The 22,168-nt window shown below is 35.5% G+C and overlaps 1 protein-coding gene across 5 annotated transcripts in view; it reads left to right on the top strand.

Moving 5' to 3' along the window:
- The window catches only part of NT5C3A (5'-nucleotidase, cytosolic IIIA), a 52,021-nt gene extending 32,601 nt beyond the window's left edge, over positions 1-19,420 (top strand). For 4 of the 5 annotated variants that reach the window (XM_019443770.2, XM_019443768.2, XM_019443767.2 and 1 more), the window contains 9 exons: positions 3,641-3,695; positions 9,696-9,794; positions 11,934-12,003; positions 12,868-12,914; positions 13,900-13,985; positions 15,358-15,447; positions 17,053-17,215; positions 17,932-18,132; positions 18,630-19,420. In XM_019443770.2, the coding sequence (XP_019299315.1) occupies positions 3,660-3,695; positions 9,696-9,794; positions 11,934-12,003; positions 12,868-12,914; positions 13,900-13,985; positions 15,358-15,447; positions 17,053-17,215; positions 17,932-18,132; positions 18,630-18,731 (894 nt within the window). In that variant the 5' untranslated portion in view covers positions 3,641-3,659 and the 3' untranslated portion in view covers positions 18,732-19,420. The remainder of the gene's footprint in view (positions 1-3,640; positions 3,696-9,695; positions 9,795-11,933; positions 12,004-12,867; positions 12,915-13,899; positions 13,986-15,357; positions 15,448-17,052; positions 17,216-17,931; positions 18,133-18,629) is intronic. The other variant, XM_019443765.2, reaches the window with a different exon arrangement.
- Positions 19,421-22,168: the final 2,748 nt, after the last annotated feature.

The raw sequence follows: 22,168 nt of genomic DNA, 5'->3' as shown, positions 1-22,168 counted from the left end.
CAGTGGGGGTGGGAGGATATGTGAATAAATTCTAAGCTCTGAAATTGTGCATTTTCTTAAGTGTCCATAAAAGTCTGACCGAGAAACCAAGTTTTACTATTTAAGGAAATTGGTATAAATTCCCAATTTTTAAATAACTAGCCTTTGAAATCTATTTTTCTTCTATCTCCTTCTCTTCCCTTCCCACCTTTTCCTATTGTTTCTTTTTTCTTTCCCCCAACAGGCTTAGGAAAGACCTGAGAATGTTCAGTTTCATTTTTCGTTTATGTCTGTATCGAGAAAGTTTCACTTTCTAGTTTGTATATATTTTTTTCACTGCTGCCTTGAAAATCTAATTAGGGAGAATTATTTAAATGCTTCATGAAACTGATTTACAATGCTACTGAAATAATAAACTTACAGTTTTATTCCGTGTCCTAAGAAAGTGTCATTATTAAAAACGTAAGCTATATCATAAGTAATACAGGTTGCTGGAAAAGTGTAGCAAAAATGGATTCATTTGGAAATTTAGTACTGTTGCTGATTGATACCCTGTCCATATTATAGTAATATGCATCTTATGTAAGTAGTGTGCAGTTTACCATTCAAACTTTCTTTACCTTATTCTTGTATAGTGTAAATGTTTCTGCAAGTATTACAATTAAAGCAGCCTCACAACTTTTTAAACCAATGTTAATGAATTTAATCTTGTTCACTTTTCCCGTAAGACAGAGTCAAGTAGGCCTTTAAAAAGTATTCAGTTTGCCTTCAGATACTTTAAAACTTGTATAAAGGCAAGTAAATTTTTTCATATAGATGTAGAAATTTTCAGTCATTGATTTGTAAATATCTTTTCAAGGTAAAGTTAATGATCTCAGAAGGAAATAACCATGATAGCTAATTCAGTTACCCAGTTTGTGCTATTCAAGCGAAGTTCTTACCTCTTGCTTCAGATTCTTTGTAATAAACACTGTTAGCGCAGAGACCTTAACCTCATAGTGAAGGCACACAAAGTAATTATTCCAATTTCCACATTTTACAGTCCACATTTAAAATTCCAAAGACTTTGAAACTTCAAAACTTCCCGTGAAGAGAGTTCATAGTTGCAGGGTAGTATTTTCTATTTTTGAACATGTCTTCTACACTTGATGTGTTTTTTCCAACAGCTCTTCTCTTGAAGCATCTGCAACAGATGACTGTTGGCAAAGTAAGCCAGAACATTATATACCAAGTATAGGCTTACAAGCCTATTGGTTTAAAAATACCCTGCCCTAATTTTCAATGTCTTCCTTAGAATAGTGCCAGAATGCTGGCATTTATGCCTTAGTCTTTACACTTTTGTAATGATAGAAACAATGGGGTGATTTTTGTATTAGGACAACAGTATCACTTTATGTGATATTATCTCTGAACAAGGATACATTCTGGTCAGATTACCAGTGAGAATTGGGGAGAGCAAGGATGTTCAGTTGAAATTTACATGGTATCCATAAACTATTAGGTTTACTTATCAAAAATATGTCCTAAAATTGGCCATTGTCAAATTTCTGTTTGTGTTTTTTTTTTAATAAAATACGAAGAGACCATGAGAAAGACAGTTACTTTTTCGAATAACACTGGCTTTTTTTTCCTTTTCTTTTATTACTAAACGTAAATGCTCCAAAAAGAGCAAAATTGGGGGGTGGGGTGGTGAAGAGGAATGGGCTGCCTGGCTCTGTGTAACAAAACATCTGAGATTCCCAGATATTAAAATGTATTCTGCACTGCTTGAATTCTCTTTTCCTTTGGGTTTTTCAGATGTTTCAGGGTACACGGTGTTTTTGTAAACTCTACGGTACTTTATTTTTTTTTTAATGTTTGTTTATTTTGAGAGAGAGAGAGCATGTGTGCAAGCAGGGGAGGGGCAGAGAGAGAGAGGATCTCAAGCAGGCTCCACACTGTTAGTGTGGAGCCCGATGTGGCGCTTGAACTAATGAATCGTGAGATCATGACCTGAGCTGAAATCAAGAGTTGGATGCTTAACTGACTGAGCCACCCAGGCACCCCAACTCTACTGTACTTTAAATAGTGCTTTCAGACAAATGTAGACTCCTTTTCAATATTAAACATCAAAGGAAAACCATATGCGTATTGTATGCTTTAGTTTCTATAAATGAAGAAACAGATTTGCAGGCAACTTCCGTGACATCTTCTTTGTTTATGAGAATTGACAGAAAGGAAGGGTTACTTCAGTTTGACCATGATCATCTAAAGACTACTAACCCCCAAACTACCATTACAATTACATTTTCAGGGTAGTGATCAAAGCTTTTATGAATTATAGATACTTCTGCAGATAGTACATTATTTTTCACATGTGAAAAATTGGAAGTATCTTACTATTTGGAAATACTGTTTACTTAGCTCTAAGATGCCACCAATCATAAAACCATTAGCTTACAAACAACCTTTCGGGGAGGGGGGGGGCAGGAAATACCTTTTTATAAGACATTTCCTAATTTAATGCATTTAAAATGAAAGGGGGAGGAATGAATTTTAGAATTTGAGAAAATGCTACAATAAATTTTAATTATAAAGAACACATATATAATGTCCAACTTTTAAGAAAAAAGTTTTTTCCCCTTTTGATAAAGTTGCCCTTTTTATTTACTTTTTAATTTTTTTTAAGTTTTATTCATTTTGAGAGAGCGTGAGTGGGGGAGGGGCAAAGAGAGAGAATCCCAAGCAGGCTCTGCACAGTCAGAGCGCACAGCTGAACATGAGGCTCAAACTCATGAACCATGAGATCATGACCTACGCAAAAACCAAGAGCTGGACACTCAACTGACTGAGCCACCCAGGCGCCCTTAACATTGGCCTTTTAAGTACTGCTTTTGTTAAAAATTTTTACTTACCTAAAGTAAAGTCATTGAGGAACAAAAGTATGTAAATTTCCCTAAGAGTGATACTGCAAAAATGAAAAAAAAAAAAAAAGAATAATGATAAGTATTTTATTTTATTTTATTAAGAGATATTTTAAAAACCACTTTTTTTGGTTTAACAAACTGATATGTATAAATTCCACCCAAACCTGTAAAATGATCATTCAGTTAACAAACACTATCACATACTTATTCTGGGCCAGACACTGCTAGATTCAGACACGCCTCAGATATTAGTCACATCATTTCACAAAATTAAAGAGTTTAATATGGGACAATTAAAAAATAAACTTGACTTTTGTGTATTATGTTTCTCCTTAAGTTCTATTCATATATTCCTTCATTGATTCAGTAATAGTAATGCATAATTTTCCCACAAACTTCATCTTTCTATGTAGAGACAATGTTGGTAAAATATTCTTGTAATAAAGCATTTTCTTGCAAATGTAGACTTTCACTTGAACTCTTTATTCAAATCTCATTAACACTATATAAGTCCTTATGGGAGAGCTACAAATTTTTCATACAGATTTTTAACTCCAGCCTTTGTGAGATAGAGAAAATCTTTGCTGAGCTTCTTAGGAAAGGAAAAAAGTTGCCTTCAGTAACTTGGTATTTAAATCAAACCAAAAGTACCACCCTACTATGTCATTAACATGCAGGAACAGCCTGAAATATATGTATGTCACGTGTACTTTTTTTCTCTCTCCTTTACTGTGACATCACCTGGGGAAATCCAGAAGATTGGATAACCAAGAAATGCCTAATCAAGACTCTGCTGTGCATGTGAAAATGGTGGGTATTTGAGTATTCCCAGTTCCATTTATTAATGGTGAATCTTCACCACTTTTACCTCTGTCTCTAACCAGATCATTAATTATGGGACTGTAACTTTATCCAGATCTCCCTTCACAATGTTTCACACACAATAGAACCTCAAGTATTTGTTGAATTGAATTTCACCTTACCTTTGAAAAAATGTTTGCTTGAAATATAATGTGTAGTGTTTCTCAGCATATGAAATGGTTACCCCATTCCTTTTTGTGCTAAATTTTCCTTGCTCAGCAAAAACACACTTAAAGCACACAGCATGAGTTATTTTATATTTAGCATCTGAATTAAAACAACAAATGTTTAAATTAAAAAAAAAAAACTTCTTGTGTCACAGTAGAGTTCATTGCATTGTAGACATTAGGAAAAGGAAGGAAAAATAAAGGTTTTGGAGTCAGAGCTGGCTTCAGATCTTAATGTAGTCCTTAAGAGCTGTGATACCCTTGAATGAGGGCAGCAGTCTCACCTTTAAGAAATGGTATGAAACCACCAAACTCTTGTTGTTTTATTCATATTCTTTCCCAGCTTTATTGAGATACAATAGACATTATATATAATTGTGAGATATTTAAAGTATACAATGTGATGATTTGAGATTTGATATACATTGTGAACCCATCTTGTTAATACATCTATCACCTCACATATTTACCCTTTGGGAGGTGGGGAGGAGAACATTGAAGTTCTACTCTCAGCAAATTTTAGTTATACAATAGAGTGTTATAAACTATAGTCACTGTAGCATACATTGGATTTTTAGACCTTATTCATCTTATAAATGAAATGTTCTTGTTTATATTTAATGGAAAAGTATGTAAAGTGCCTAATAGCATAAAGTAAGCACTCAGTAAATGTTAATTAACTATGTAAGTAGCATTTATTTGCATGTGTGGAAAAAATTATATCTTTTCCATATTCACCATGGTAAAATCCTAAAAATCAAAATTTCCGCTCTCTTTTAAAGAGGACAACTGTCCCACGATCACCTTATATTTTCTTTTCTGTTTTGTTGTCCTTCTTCCTCTTCTCTATTTTTTTCTTCCTCTTTCTTTTTTTTTTATTTGAGTCTATAAACCAGAACATGACTTAGCATGCAAACAGCTTTGTGTCACAATTAATAAATCTCTATGTTCAGTTTAGCTGTCCTCATCCAGCATGCAACACGAAGGGAAGGCTGCCTCAAAGTACTGATTAAGCTGCCATCGGTGTAGTTATTGCTATTAGGATAGAACATATGAAATTGCTGTGCTTTTGTATGTTGAAGAGTCCAACATGGGCAGTTTTGATTGGTTCAGCCAGATACATCATTCAGCATGGTCTTTGCTTCCATTGCCTGGTTAGCATTTGATTCTTTGCTATTGAATGTTTATGATATGTAGAATTAAGTCAGTCCAAACTTTTTTTTTTTTGCTTGAGTTGATGTTTTTTAACCAAAATGAATACTAGTGATGTAGGAATGTCCTACCGTATAATGTGTTGTTACCTGGGTCCAAAACCCTCTAGCATGTCTTCTTTGGAAGTAGCACTGTAGTCAACCCACAAAGAGACTGTTGAAGGAAAACAAGCCCCAAAAACAGGTACATATTTATTTACTTTTTACTTTTCATTGCATTAATTTGCACAGTTTTTACCTTTGGTTTTGCTTTTCTAAAAATGTTGGTAACATCTTTTAGGTTGACAGCTCCTTTGGATGTTATTCTTAACTTCTTATGATCTGGCTCCAAATCTCTTTCCATACTTCACACACACACACACACACACACACACACACACACACACCTCCATGTACACTAAACTTCTAAACAAAGAGAGCTATTTATCTTTTTCCCACATTAGACCCTCCACTTTGACTGTTGATCTCAGCATATACAAGTCCTGCTTCTCTTTGAAAGCCTAGCTCAGTTGGTTCTTCTTTTGGCCCCAGTGGAAATAATCTCAGTGACTTCTGTTCCTCTTGCATTTTATCTGGACATCTGGGCAGTGGATTACTTATTTGGGCTCCTGTATTACAGACCATGTTAGAGAACATGCACTTGGAGCATAAAATGTTTATCTTACTAAAATTTTTGTATTTCTTACAGAGCTGCCTTGTACTTAATGATTAAATGGTGAATGAATCAAAGAATTTGGCCTACACTCCCTTAATATAGAGACAGGCCAAATATATGGTAGGCAGGGGGAGATGGCTATCACTATAATTTAGCAATGCATAATCTTCCAAATAAATCATAGAGTCATCTATGTATGAGGGTGAATGTACCAGTCTGAATAGGTGACTTTGGATCTAAACTTTCTATGTAGCTACATGAAAATTGTAGTGCCCCCTTCTTTGTATCAATGTAGCAATGAAATCTTTTGCTTGTACCCAATATGAACACTGGAAAACAAAAAATATTTCCCCTAAGAATTTTGGACAGAGATCTTTAAGTCATTTAAACTAATTTTTACTGGGCCATTTTCAGAAAATACAGGTAAAACTAGGACACTTTTGTAACTATACCATGTAGATCTCTGTTATATCTTGTCTCAGTGTATCTGCAAGATAAAGATAATATCAAATAATCAAATATTTCTGTAGAGTTGTGAATAAAACTGTATAGCTTTGAAATCAACTTCTTTAGAAATCACTGCTTTTTTGAGTGAGGAAGTAGACTAATGATTAGGAGATCATTTCATCTGTACAAATACATTTTATTAAAGATCAGCCAGAATACATATATTTTAGGTTTTTATGAGGTCATCTTTAGCATTGATTCAGGTTTGGCTCCAGTCAACCAAAATGCCCTGATTCTTGTCAGGAAAACTTTACTCTTTCAGCATTTTACATTATGGCCTTATGAAATGAATTTATTTTCTTTTGTTTGTAAGTAATGGACATTTTTAGCCACTTATTTATTTTCCATAAAATTAAGTTGAAAAGTTTTCAGACAATTCAAAATAACTCGCCTTTCAAATTTGAAGTATCATTATTTTAAGTGCTACCAAATAGGTGTGTTTTTGTTCAAGAGGAATATGGAAGAAGGGATTTGAGGAGGTACCAAAAGTGTGTGATGTATGATGAATGTATATTCCCGCAGTACACTTCTTAATGTTCTGGTATTCTGATATTCTTTGACACATTTCATATAGTATTTTAAAATTATATTTCTTAGGTTGAATTCTAAAATATTTGAGTAAAATGCCCAGTATCTCAAGTTCCTGAGAGATATTTATGATATACTTTGGTGACATTATATGTGTATCGTGGAACTGGGAGGGAGGGATGTAGGTATTATTGCCATATAACCCAAAGCAGAGATGTAATTATCATTTTAAAATTTCTTACACTTACACCCTCTTTCCTATTGTGTTCTTTGGAGAAAGTTGCTGCTCTTTCGTCTGTTTTCATCACTGTGATTTCACCTTGGTGCTATTTGGGTATTTCCTACTTATTTATCTGAAAACGAATGGCTGTGTGTTGCACAAAAGCAGGGATATCAATGCCTCGATCCTCTGGTTGTCTTTCTAATAGTTTTTAACCTGGCAGAAACTGGCTTCCTTTGAAGTAGCCTTGGTACTTTTTTCCTATCCGTTATCTGAAACAGGTTATACTATCCTATTGGAAAAAAAATTGTTTTTTTAATTAATGTATTGTAGAATGTGATTTGCATGAGACAGGACATCTTTGTCAGTATGGACACACCGAAATGTTTAATTCTCTTGGTGAAAATATAGTTAGTGGCATATATCTGCTGTTGCTTTCATATCTTCTGTTTTCAGTAATGGGTTAGTTATTAAGTCAAACATGGGCTGACTACTACACATCTGCCAGTTAAGGCAGATGTAAGAGCAGAATTTAGTTGTTAGGAAGTGAACATACTAGTTGAGGTATTTGTAAGGGAGCTACAGAAGGGATGTTCCAAAACAGCAACAGTTTCTAAAACTCAGCGGGAAAGCAATAGCGTTGTAAGTACTGTTGATCATCATATCTCTGACATCTAGTGTCTGACACAAAGTAGATACAGGTAAATATTTGTTAAGCAAATTAAATGATTAACAAATGAAGAAAAGGAATGTAGGAATAAATGCCTATTTGCTTTTCTCATCTATTGAAAAATCACTATAAAATGAATATTTAGGTAACCTTTATTCTGTTGACACCTTTAACGCCCAATTAAGTTGAAGAATCTCAGTATGTAGGTTAGTTGCATTGCAGGTTATCCTATTCTATTTAAATATGGCTTTAAAAAATTTTTTTTAACATTTATTTATTATTGAAAGACACAGAGAGACATAGCATGTGCATGGGAGGGGCAGAGAGACAGGGGAGACCCAGAATCTGAAGCAGGCTCCAGGCTCTGAGCTGTCAGCACAGAGCCTGACGCGGGGCTCAAACTCACAAACCACAAGACCATGACCTAAGCGGAAGTCGGACGCCTTATCGACTGAGCCACCCAGGCGCCCCTAAATATGGATTTTTAAAATTAAGTATATTGTAGGATCTTTCATTAGTGGAAAAAAGTGTTAATGTTAGCATTTCTCTTTCCTGTGCACTTCTGCATTTATCTTTCAGTCTTAGGAAAACATTTTAGCCTTTTCTGATTTTCTAATTTTGGTCATTATGTAGAGAGAGCAGAGGACCTGAGAAACTTAACTGGTCACATGCTCTTGGAGCAGAGATGTAAGGTCTAGGGAATTTTTTATGACCATATCTGTGATACACATGACATATGCTACTATTGATGGTAACATACCCAGAATAATAGCATATGAAGTAAATAAAGGTTACTGGATACAACCCAGTATGGAACCTTGATTTGAGGTTCTCTTACTATCTTTTCATACTGTGGAGCTATTAACTGCCCCATAACCACAACCCCCCCCCCCCCCCCCCCCAACACACACACCCTGCATCTTCTTATACATGTGCTGTAAGAGCACTGTGCTTGTGCGTTTTACTCTGGTCAGTTTCATTCTCCCTGTGATAGGGTAGAAAAAAGAAACAATAATTAATGTTACATTGTTGAGCAACACTAAATCCTGAATAAACCGGCTTAGTAGCAACCTAAGCCCAGGTGGTCTAATATTTTTTTTTTTTTAAGTAGGCTCCACCCCCAACATAGGTCTTGAACTCTCCACGCCAAGATCAAGAGTCTCCTGCTGGTGGTCTCATACCTTTTAGTAGTTGTCTTAACTTGAAATAAATACTTTGTAAAATTTAGGCCAAGAACAATGAAATTATTTAGGATTTAGCACAATAAAGGCACAAGATATTGAAGCACCTTTTCAAGTTAAATATATTTTAAAAACATTTTAGTTACCTATACAAAGGTACACTTGAGGACAATAATACTTTAACATTTGTTACCTTTCTGCTAAGATTTTTTTAATGTAAATATAAATAGAAGCTAAATCTTAAGCAGAAAGATCTTATAAGAAAACTATCATAAAGTTCAGATAGTCTCCATTCCATTCTGGAATTTTATTTTGATTAATGAACTCTGTGAAAAACATTTGTATAGCTGTTTATTAAATAATATTAATTTTAAAAAGCCAGATGCAAAAGTATATGAGAATGACATAAACTGTGCATATACATGCATGTTTGTAATCAAAGAAAATAATGAAAAATATATTTAAATGTTTACTAGCTTATCTTCAGGTTGTAGAATTCCAAACAATGTTTATTTTCTTTTTTTATATTTTTTGTTATTTCTGTGGTAACCATGCACAACTTTTATAATTAGAAGAATTACACTTTCTGACAAACATAATTTTGTTTTAATCTTCCAGTTGGAAACTGTTGATGTGCTTCAAAAAATTTTGTGTGTATAAATGGTAATTTGATATGATGATTTGCTTTTTTTTTTTTTTTTTAATAGTGCCTTACCGTTTTTATATCTTAATATAAGCTTCTGCTTGGTATCAAAAGAACCTGGGAAAAGGGGATTTAAAGGAGTTAATTAACTTCTTTTAATTTTTTAGATGCCAGAATTCCAGAGAAGTTCAGTTCGAATCAAGAACCCAGCAAGAGTAGAAGAAATTATCTGCGGTCTTATTAAGGGAGGAGCTGCCAAACTTCAGGTGAATAATTATCAAGAAGTCTTTACTATTAAACCTTTATTTTTAATGTTCAGGCACATGCGTTCATCTCATGTTTTGCTAAAATCTGGGTAATACTAAGTACTAAGCTAATTAATGCTGGTGCAAAAGTATAAAGCCATTTTTTAAAAATATTTATTTATTTTGGGGGAGAGCACAAGCAGGAGGGGGGCAGAGAGAGGGAGACAGAGGATCTGAAGCAGGCTCTGTGCTGACAGCTCAGAGCCTGGAGCCCCCTTTGGATTCTGTGTCCCACTCTCTCTCTGCCCCTTCCCTTCTCACACTTCATCTTACTCTCTCTCCCTCTCTCTCAAAACTAAACAAATATTAAAAAGCATTTTTTTAAAATAATGTGTATTTATTTTGAGAAGAGGGAGAGAGAGAGTGTCAAGAAGGCTCAGCGCTATCAGTGCAGAGCCCCATGCACGGCTCTATCTCACGAACTGTGAGATCATGACCTGAGCCGGTATCAAAAGTCAGATGTGTTAAATCGACTGAGCCACCCAGGCACTTCAGTTTCAAACCATTGTAAGAATAATACTCAAATTTCAAATCAAGTTCAAATTAAGATGTAACTTTATTAGTGAATAACTGATTTTTTTAATTCTTTGAAAAAAATTAATGTTTATTTTTGAGAGAGAGAGACAGACAGACAGAATGTGAGTGGGGAAGGAGCAGAGAGAGAGGGAGACACATAATTCGAAGCAGGCTCCAGGCTCTGAGCTGTCAGCACAGAGCCCGACGCAGGACTCGAACCCACGAACCGTGAGATCATGACCTGAGCCAAAGTCGGATGCTCCACTGACTGAGCCACCCAGGGGCCCCTCATTCTCTCTCTCTTTTTTTTTTTTAATGTTTATTTATTTATTTATTTATTTTGAGATGGAGGGAGAGAAGGGGTGTGCAGAGAAGGGGCAGAGAGAGAGGGAGAGAGAGAATCCCAAGCAGTCTCCATGCTGTCAGCACAGAGCCGGGGCTTGATCTCACAAACTGTGATATCATGACCTGAGCCAAAATCAAGAGTTGGATGCTCAGCCAACAGCCACCCAGGTGCTCCCCCCCAAAATTTTTCCCTTTTTAAAACACTTCTGAAAAAGTATTTAACCCAGTCACCTAAGTTTCAAGAGCTGGTAAACTATCTCCATGTATCAGTATCATTCATTCATTGGTATGCTTTAACTACATAGCAAGTTAAATAAAAAATGTGATAGTAACAATAACTAAGAACTTCATATCATTTATTTATTTATTTATTTATTTACTTATTTTGCACAAATAGTATATGCTTTTTATTATGGTAAAAAACACATTATATGAAATCTATTCTCTCAATAAATGTTTAAGTGTTCAGTACAGTATTGTTAACTCTATGTATATTGTTGTACAGCAGATCTCTCAAATCTCCTAATCCTGCCTGACTAAAACTCAATCCTCACAGGACAACAATTCCTCATTTCTTTCCCTCCCCACACCCCTCTCCCGCCAGCCATTGACAGCCACCATTCTTTTTCCACTTCTATGAGTTTGACTAATTTAAATACCTCACATAAGTGGAATCATGCAGTATTTGTCCTTCTGTAAGTGGCTTATTTCACTTAGCATAATGTCCCCTCAAGGTTCATCCATGTTGTATAGTATGACAGGATGTCCTTCTTTTTAGTTGAGAGCCTCATATAATTTAATTGCTTCCACTGCATTTTTGTACATTGACTAAGTAGTATGAAATTTTGCAACATTTTATCTCTATCAAGAACAGTAGCCCAATTACCTGTAACTGAAGATTTCCCTACCAATTAATCAGATTTTATTTGGTGACAATGCTAGAGCACTGAAGGTATCACTCTGTGGTTAAGATAGCTCCCAGGACTTAACTGCACGGCAATACCTTCAGTGCCCTGGCATTGCCACCAAATAAAACCTGGTTAATCAGTACAGGGATCTGAGTTTGTAGGTGACGGGGCTGCTATTCTTGATCAAGAGCTGCAGTAGAAAGCAGAATGCAGCAAATAACCAATAGTGGATGTTAGGGACTGAGCACAGTCCCATGCCTCTAAGTGCAGTACATGTCTAGCCTTGGTGGCTGTATTTTCCATAATGCCTTTCCCCCCTTTTTTTTTACAGATAATAACAGACTTTGATATGACACTGAGTAGATTTTCCTACGAAGGGAAAAGATGCCCAACATGTCATTGTAAGTGTGGCGTTCATAAACAAATTTCATGAAAGTGATTCCGTTTTCAGATCCACTGTTATCTGTATTATCTATGAGATTGACTGCGGTTTGCTCTTCTTTTTGGACATTGAAAATAAGAGGACCTGCCTTTTTCTTCTTATATTTCGAGGGTTTGTTTTCCCCCATGTTATACAAATGGGTATTTTCAGGTATGGTTTTGGTTACAAAAGGAATGAAGACTTCTGAAATTTTTCTCCAAATGTGGTCTGTTCATTATTTAATCAAGAAATATTTAAATGGACTTTAAACTTTGGATTAACCTAGTATTTCTTAGAAATAGCATTTTTATCAACTACTGTTTTCTAAGAATGTCACTGAATTTTTGCAGTGTTGATTTATAAATTAAGTAAAAGAGTGACTAAATAAATATCAAGTTATGTGTTTTCCAAACTTGGCAGTCAGTGTTAAAAATAATCCTCTTCAACCTGACAAGCAGTGATACAAGTCCTCTCATTTACTGGCGCTGCATGTGTAGTTTGAGAAATTGTTTTGATAATTTATATTAAAACCACTAGAAATCATACCCTTTGGCCCACCGATTCTTGGAAAATTTTTAATGAAGTCCTTCTAAATGTAGGAAAAAGGCTTTAGATCCAAGGTTTGGATTTTAAAGCCATTGGATTCTCTAGCAATGTCACAGTTTGGATTTTAAAGCCATCAGATTCTCCAGCAATGTCACTTGTACCATAGCACTAAGACCAGAAGTTGTAATGACCATGCTAGTGGACTTGGCATTTAAACTTAAAAGTAGTGAGTTATTTAAAGTAGTGGTAGCATCAATCAGAATATTTCTTTTAATGCTAGTTTGCTTTCACTCTTCAGATGTCATTGACAACAGTAAGCTGGTTACAGATGAATGTCGGAAAAAGGTAAACACTAACAGTAATCCAGAGTTACTCAAAGACTTCATTAGCCTTTTTGCCTGAGAATTTCTCCAGGTTCATTCACACAAACAATGGATATAAAGTGCTTATCACCATACCTGGCCCATAGTAAACACTGAATAAATGTTAGTTTTATTGTGTGGATTATACATACTCAACATTATTTTAAAGAAAAAATTAACTTTTTAACAAAGACAATAAAATTAACATCAGAAACTTTTAGTTGATTATCAAAATATTCTGATGTCCTTACATTAAGTGTACATTAAAACAAAAGTACTTTGATTTTGTGCAAATATTGCTCCTTTATTTATTTTTTTAAGTTTATTTATTTATTTTGAGAGAGAGAGAGAGAGAGAGAGAAGGGGAGAGACAGAGAGAAGGGGAGAGACAGAGAAAGAGAGAGAGAGAGAGAGAGAGAATATCCCAAGCAGGCTCCTAACTGTTAGCACAGAGCCCGATGTGGGGCTTGATCCCACAAAACATGAAATCATGTCCTGAGCCAAAATAAAAAGTCAGATGCTAAACCAACTGAGCCACCCAGCCACCCCAGTTTTGCTCCTTTAAATTAATCAGGAAATTGCCTCAGTCCTCTGCTTTCCTTGAGTATGTGTCTATTGGTGTCTGTGTTAACAAAATAGGACTGCAGGTGTGAATCAAATTTAATACTTTGATATGAGAACAGAAGCTTTTTTGTAGTAATAATTCGATTATTAGTCGATTTCACTGAATTGCTGACCTGAAAGTACTTAAAAAAAGAAAGGTAGTTTTTTGCAGGTACATTTTGTTACATGTATAGCAAGGTCAACAAAGATCTTAGTTGATATATATATTAGCTAAGTACTCGTGATCTAATCTTTAACAGCCGTTTATAGCAAACATTTGTTGACATTGTTTTGCTTTCTATAAAACTATGCAATTTAATGACAATTCTGTCATCTTCATAATTAAGTTATTCATTTATTTCTAGTTAATGCAACTAAAGGAAAAATATTATGCTATTGAAATTGATCCTGTTCTTACCATGGAAGAGAAGTACCCCTATATGGTAGAATGGTAAGTATGTATCGGGTAAGGGGAGGTTTAAAAATATAATAACATAACACTGCAGTTACAACTAATGGCTTATTTTTTTCCCTATGGTGTATATAAATAGATTCATAAATTATCTAAGGAGTTATAGCAGTGAATAAATACAACAAAATGAACCTAATTTTCTAATCACTCAGTGTAGAATTTGCTTTGTTCTGTTTGTTTGTTTTTTAATGGACAAAATGTGGGCTGCATGTGTAAAGAAAAAGAATTGGGATTTGAATTGACTCTGAACTCGTTTGGAGCCAGCAGGTGACATAGTTGGTAAGAAATGGGCCTCTTGATGTTGGCTGCGTTAATGGAAATGGAGCCTTCCAAGCTGACCACACAGAAAGCATTGTGTTGAGTCCTGAGAGAATGCTGTTAAGAGAAATGTTGAGAAACTTAGAGTGTGTCAGATGGGTCCACTAAGAAAATCACAGGAACTGGAGCCATCCCATTTGGGAAAGATTTCACTGAAGAGAGAAAGCTGTGATTTGAGAAGCAACAACTGTGGTTTTTGAATCTTAAGAGGACAGGAGTGATGTTCTTTACCTTCATTATCCTATGACCTAAACTGAATGCCTTGTACACTTAATCAATGTTTATGGTACAAAATGTTGAAAAGTTGGGCCTCTGTGGAAGCAGAACTGGAAGCAGACTTAGAAGGTTTAAGAAGACCAATTTCAGCCTGATGAAAGAAAGGACTACCTAGTAATTAGAATTTTCTAGCAATGATATAAGCTTCCCTGGAAGAATGAGCTCACCAGCGTGATGGGAGCTGATCCAGAGTGGGGGGTCCCTTAGGAATATTGCACGATGATACTGGGTATCAGGTGGAGAGGTTCTAAAGGCCTGTTATGGAGATGCTTTGATTATAGGTACTTTGATATAATTTTAAATCATGTGTTTATCAAACTTGTCAAAACAAGGGTTTTCTCTTGTGTGTGCTAGAGAGCATCTTTAGTACTGAGGTATTTCACAACAATTTAGACTACAAACAGGTAAAACAAATGGCTTTGCACTAATTCTCATAATCAGAGAATGCCTCTCTCAGTTGGATTTAGTTCTTTGAAGACTGAGGAAAGGTGTACACGTAGTAGCCTTTCATTGTCTCATTAACACATTTAAACTAAAACTTTGGGGTGAACTGGGAAATACAATAAGAAGATGGTATATTGATTTGAGAACAATAGGGTACATGGTCATTAGTGATGAATTTAAATTTCTAAAATTTAAGTCCAAAATATGATGAATGAAATACTGCATTATCTGTCACTGAAAAATGCCTTTTAATAAAGATGATGGTTTTGATTTGCTTTAATTGATATTCTTTTTCTTTGGTCATGAACTCCAGGTATACTAAAGCACATGGCTTGCTTATTGAACAGGCTTTACCAAAAGCTAAACTTAAAGAAATCGTGGCAGAATCTGATGTTATGCTCAAGTAAGTTTCTAGGGTGTTTTTTGCTGTTAACTGTCTACAGACTTACATATGTACTCAAGTGTATATTTATATTAAAATAATCTATAACTATATTACTTATAAAAATGTAGCCAAAATATGCCACCTATCGCAAAATAATGATGAGGATTTAGAATGATATATTAGATCTTGGTGTAGGCAGTAAGAGCCTTATGAGATTTAAGTTCTAATCTACATTTCCTCTCTCTACATTAAAAATTTCAAGACTTGGGGTGCCTGGCTGGCTCAGTGGGAAGAATGTGCGACTCCTGATCTTGGGATTGTGAGTTCAAGCCCCCTGTTGGGTGTAGAGATTACTTAAAAAAAAATACTTCAAAAATATTTTTTTAAGACTAACTTAGAAATTTATGAAACCAGGACCATTGTAGAGTTTTTTAGCAAAATTCTTTTGAAAGACATAAAATATAAAAGGAACATTTATAAATCAAGTTGAAAAGAAATTTTTTGCTCATACCCTGTTTATAAAGTTACATGAATCTACTTTCTGAATTCTCAAATTTCCTTGAAAACTATCTCTAGGAAAGGTGAATATGATTTAGCAAATGGTAAAAATATTTGTATTACATGAATGATAAGATAGAAACATTTTTAAGCTTCTTTTCAATACTGTTTACCACCTCTAAAAATTTTCAACTTATTAGGTAAATATGATGATGTCGTGGGGATTTTTTTGTTTCGTTTTTTAATGACCTACATTTTAAGGTGACCTACTTTTGTTGTCAGTTATTTATTTTGAGAGAGAGGGTGCGCACACAGTCAAGTGGGGAGGGGGCAGAGAGAGAGACAGACAGACAGAATTCCAAGCAGGCTCTGTGCTGTCAGCATGGAGCCCTTGCAAAGCTCCATCCCTTAAACTGTGAGATCATGACCTGAGCTGAAAATAAGAGTCAGGTGCTCAGGATGTTCAACCGACTAACTGAGCCACCCAGGCATGCCTCTAAGGTGATCTACCTCTAAGGAGGAAGGTATTAAATGTCAGAAAGAGTGTGAAGACAGCTAGTAAGCATTTCATTCCTTTGTAGGCAGCTTAACATATAGCCCAGGAAGAGTAAGGGAAGAAACTTAGATTAATAAGTTAAAAACATTACCTACAGCCACGCCTTAAGCAGGAGAGATGCCAGTTGTAAAGAGAATACATTCAGTTCCTGCCCCTCTGCTTTCCTGAGAGGAAATAGTTGAGCAGGATGGCAAGCGGGAAGTGTTTCAGCCCATTTCTCAATGGGTTTTCCAGGGTGTGCTTTTTTCCAGTTGTGGTTAATTATTTGCTGTTAAATGGTATACATTGTGAACTGTAGGCTTATGTCCATATTTAATGAGAGTCTAAAATCATCTAATTTGTATCATTAGAATTTATTAAAAGCAAGGCAAAGAGTGAACTGTTTGGAAAAACTTGTACTAAAGTTGTCATATACATCAGTAACCCTGCTCTGAGGCAGGATTCTGGAAAGGGAATATAAATGGGCCATGGAATTAGGTAGAAATGTTTTGCTTTTTTCATTTCTAGGTGAAAGGATATATATCTATATCTTGCTTTTTTAACAATCAGTTCCTACCTCCATCTTGCAGGGAAGGGTATGAGAATTTCTTTGATAAGCTCCAGCAATACGGTATCCCTGTGTTCATATTTTCGGCTGGTATCGGTGATATACTAGAGGAGGTGATCCATCAAGCTGGCGTTTATCACCCAAACATCACAGTAGTGTCCAACTTCATGGATTTTGATGACAATGTAAGAACATTTTTCATAATTACTTTTTAAATCTGAATATATCATTCTAAATAATTCTTCATAATTATTTTCTTCATAAGTAATTTTTCTTCATAATTACTTTTAAAATCTGAATATATTTTAATCATGTAAATGCAGTTGGTTTTTATCATTTAAGGTATATTACTTTATATATATATATATATATATATATATATATATATATATATATATACATACATACATATATATAAAACATATATAATATATAACGTATATTAAATTAGGTCAGGTCAATAGGCCTACTCTGAGGCTCATCTCCCAGTGTTCTATCTGTATCCATGTTTTAAAAATAATATGCCTTTCTTAAACTTTTGTTTCCCAACCTATAGACTAATATTAAAATTAAGAAAAGTTCTTTTAATGTAACTCAGTGCAGCAGCTCTGAAGACTTAATACCCATAGGTGGAAAAAAAGAAGTAAATTAGAACTGACTTTATTTGAATAAATTTTTGAATTCAAGACAATATATTGTGAAGTACATAAAATGGGACCTCTGGTTAGGAAACATGAAAAGTTAGAATTGGATGTTTAGCTCACTGTGTTTAACATTTAAAGTACTCTCTAGAAAGTCATTAACTTCTCAGAGCCCTTCTTACCTATCATGAATGTGAAAATAGAACAAACAGAATTTGCAGTTTGGAACCTACTGTTTCAAAGGATTTATGTTTTTATAGGGGGTGCTCAAAGGATTTAAAGGCGAACTAATTCATGTATTTAACAAACATGATGGCGCCTTGAAGAACACAGAATATTTCAATCGGCTAAAAGATAATAGCAATATAATTCTGCTGGGAGATTCCCAAGGAGATATAAGAATGGCAGATGGAGTAGCCAATGTTGAACACATCCTGAAAATTGGATATCTAAATGATAGAGTAAGTATACAGGTCTGCCATTTAATTTTCTTATAAGAAAAAATAAGGATGGAACTTAATAGGCAATTGTTACTAAAGGTACATGCAAAAGGAGTTAGATACAATTTGATTGCTCTTTATCCTTTTACTTTGGTGTGATTAAGGGAATTGGGATGTACATCTGTATGCCATCGGTATTAGGGTGGCTTCTCTGGCCTCTCCCTACCAGAAACCTTAGCACCCCCAAGTCATGAAAGTCAAAAATGTCCCCAGCATTGCCAGAGAGTTGCTTGGGCAGTCTCCCCAGTTGAGACCCACTGGACTAGAGAGAAGTGACTTTGGGAGTAAAGCCACCCTGTGGCTATGTTCATAAGTCTTCATTTCAAAAGTCTTATGAAAGTAAATTTGATTTACTTCATTTTAGCCCAAAAGATCGAATGTAATAATGAGATCCACACTGAAACAATTTACTTCTCCTCCCTGTATATCCTTTTAATTTTTCTGTTGTTGTTGATTAGGTGGATGAGCTTTTAGAAAAGTACATGGACTCTTACGATATTGTTCTAGTAAAAGATGAATCACTGGACGTAGCCAACTCTATCTTACAGAAGATTCTATAAACAAGCATTCTTCAAGAAGACCTCTGTGCTGTGGGTGCAATTGATGCAGGAACTGCTCACCTGTTCATCTTGCTGAAAGACTTCTATTTATAATACATTCTTGCTCTTGAAGTTTTTTCTCTACGTTACTGAGGTATTTTCAGACATATTGAATCCATCAACTGGGAACTCCTTTTTTCCTTACCTCTCTCAACACACTCAACTATATTTTTTAACAGTTTAAAAAAAAAAAAAAAAAAAAAAAAAACCTTAAAGGTAAAATTTGAAAAATAACTCCATGAATTAATTTCCAGAGTGAATTTTGTAGTTTAATGTTATCATGAGGTTTTTGAGGAAACTTTTTACTCTGGGAAAAAAGTCTGTATAAGTTTAAAAAGAAGTTTTATGAAATGGTGGAATAATGTGCATGATTTTAAGTGTTGCTGTTTTTGTCATGTGGGTGAATTATGCTGATGATATCACCATCTCCTGAAATTGTATTATGTTTGGTTATTTTGTTCTTGAAAGTCAGTATTTATCAGAAAATAATGGCACTTGGTGTTTGAAAAACCATTGGTATCCACATATCACTAATCATTACAAAATGTTCTATATTGATGCACTGATAATACACATGAAGTGAAAAGCCTTTTAAATTGTACTGTCAAGACCATTGTTGTTCATTTATTCAACAAATATTTATTAAGCTCTTGCAGTGTTTTTCTTGTGTGTGTGTGTGTGTGTGTGTGTGTGAGAGAGAGAGAGAGAGAGAGAGAGAGATGAATCCTATGTCATTGTTATAGTGGCTATTTAGATTGAATATTTTTAAATTTACGTATTATAAGTTTAAGGATGAAGGGATAGTTGCAGAGAAAATTTAATCAGCCCTTCAGAAAATACCGGGGACTGGGAAAATTGTTTTCCCTCATTGAAAATATCAGTAAAAGAGGGTACTTTGTTGGAGGTCTAATAGTTTCAGAAATAGCCACAGGCAGGGAACAAAGTGGAGCTGGGTCTCATGGTAACTGAAACCGAGTACTGCTGAGTTAAACCGACATTTGTCTTTGCACTCTGACTTCCTGTTCCAAATTTCTGCTGCCCCATAAATGGTTCATACAGAGTTTAGACTTGCCATTGTGATAAATCTGACCCTGGCTCTAACCATTCCACTCCAGAGTCTCCGAGCCACTAATTCCATAAAGCATCTGAGCTCAGATACACACAGAGCATGTTCCAGCTGGTTCCGGACACCCAGTGTGGTCGGCAATCTCTAGTCCCATTTGATGTGGCAGGTAGGTGAGGTCTTACAGTGAAAACCTTTTCCCTGGGGCTGCCCATCCTTACCCTCCACCACTACTCCTTTTTATAGTAAACAATGAAACAAAGTTTATAATGGCCAGAAGTAGACTATTCTCTGTTGAAATATTTCCAAAATCAAACTGGAAACCAAGCTTCCTTTTTTTTTTTTAATGTTCATTTATTTTTGAGAGAGAGGGAAGGAGAGTGCAAGTGGGGGAGGGGCAGAGAGCAAGGAAGACAGAGGATCCGAAGTGGGTTCTGCACTGACGGCAGTGAGCCTGATGCAGGGCTCAAACTCATGAACCATGAGATCATGACCTGAGCGGAAACCAAGAGTCGGACACTTAACTGACTGAGCCACCCAGGTGCCCCTCGAAACCAAGATTCTAAAAGAAAGAGAGAGAAAGAAAGAAAGAGAGGGAGGGAGGCACCCCTTGAAACCAAGATTCAGAAAGAGAAAGGAAGGAAGGAAGAAGAGAGGGAGGGAGGAAGAAGAAACCAAGCTTCTTGCTTTAAAGCAGATTAGCATCACATGAGAGTATCAGAATTACCTGGAGGAGTTTTTCACACAGAAAAAAAGTTGGGCATTTCTGATCTAATCAGAACTTTTTATCCCATATTGCAGTTAGAGCTTGCCATATAGACTGTTTTCCAAGGAGTTTATAATATGCTTCTACAAATAAGCATAGTTCATGGTATAAATGTAAAGAATACTGAAGGTATGACCTCCATTCTAGTCTTGGCTCAGCCCTTTACTAAGACTATAGAAGTCAGGCACCTCCCCATCTAACAAAGGCCTTGAGGGCATGCAGTCTTTGTAGCCCCTTATAGCCACTATCAGGATAACTTGAATATCAAGCCAAGGCCCCTGCCTTTTCCACTGCATCCCTGGGACCCTATCACCTCTCACTGCCCCCTGTTCTACTGGTATTTGAAATAATTTGTTTTCAAGTTCCGTTTTCAGAGCAGTTTAATGTAGCCAATATAGAGTCAGACTGTTGTGATTTGGATCTTCCTTCTACCACTTAGTAGCTGTGTGACCAGAACAGATTATTTAACCTGTGCCCCAGTTTGCTCATCTGTAAAGTGAAGGTAATGATACGTCCTCCAGATACATCCCTGTGAGAATGAGATGTACTCATCTACATCTACGTATGCATTTAAATTTTGTATTTCCATTTAGAATGGCTTAGCACAAGTATTCAGTATTGCTGGCTATTTGTCCGCAAGTGTGAGCACAGTCTGGGTGAACTGAAGAAACAAAGTTATTTTGTAGCCCTAGTGAACACCGGCAGTGTGGTAACTACCACATTTTCTTAAGAGTCTAGCATTAGCTGTTAAGAGTTTTGTTTTTTTGTTTTTTATTTTGAATTTTACTTTAGGAGGTAAAGCAGTTTTGAGTGCCGAGATGAACAATTTTGATGAAACCGAAAAACAAAAACTGTCAGAGATACTACTTTGTTCCAGAGTGATTTCACAGGAACTCTGCTTTCCATGATATGTTTGATAAGACCAGAGTTAATTAGGTAGATTATTGAACACTTTTTTTTAACCAGACTTCAGGTTCAAGGCATACACCATGGAGAATCAGGAAATAAAAAAGGGGTGCCTGGGTGGCTCAGTCAGTTGGTTAAGCATCTGACTTTGGCTCAGGTTATGATCTCATGGTTCATGAGTTCAAGCCCCATGTCGGGCTCTGTACTAACAGCTCACAGTCTAAAGCCTGCTTTGATTCTCTGTCTCCCTCTCTCTCTGCCCCTGCCCCACTTGCACTCTCTCGCGTTCTCTCAAAAATAAATAAATAAATAAATATTTTTTTAAAAGGAAGAAAAAATTTCATGGGATCTTGAATAATTTGGAGACTTATCCAAGGTTACCTCAAGATTCACCAGTCCTGCTGTGTTTTATACTTATTTTTGTATTTCAGTACAAGTTTAATAGGTAAGATAAAGTGTGGCTGAGGTGTAAAGGGTACAGGCCTTCAAATCAGTCAAACCTGGATCTGAGTCTTAGATTCTAACTACAACACTTGGTAAGTTTCTAACTTTTCAAGGCCTTGGTTTCCTCATCTCTAAAATGGGGTATTAATTTGAGGTGAAGATTGATTCAATGAAGAGTCACTCATCCCACCAAAGATTGAAGTCCTTACTGTGGGCTAG

Source organism: Panthera pardus, unplaced genomic scaffold, assembly GCF_024362965.1.
Source record: "Panthera pardus isolate Hobbes unplaced genomic scaffold, ASM2436296v1 HiC_scaffold_8, whole genome shotgun sequence".
Classification (NCBI taxonomy): domain Eukaryota; kingdom Metazoa; phylum Chordata; class Mammalia; order Carnivora; family Felidae; genus Panthera; species Panthera pardus.
This window is presented reverse-complemented; position numbering and strand designations above follow the sequence as displayed.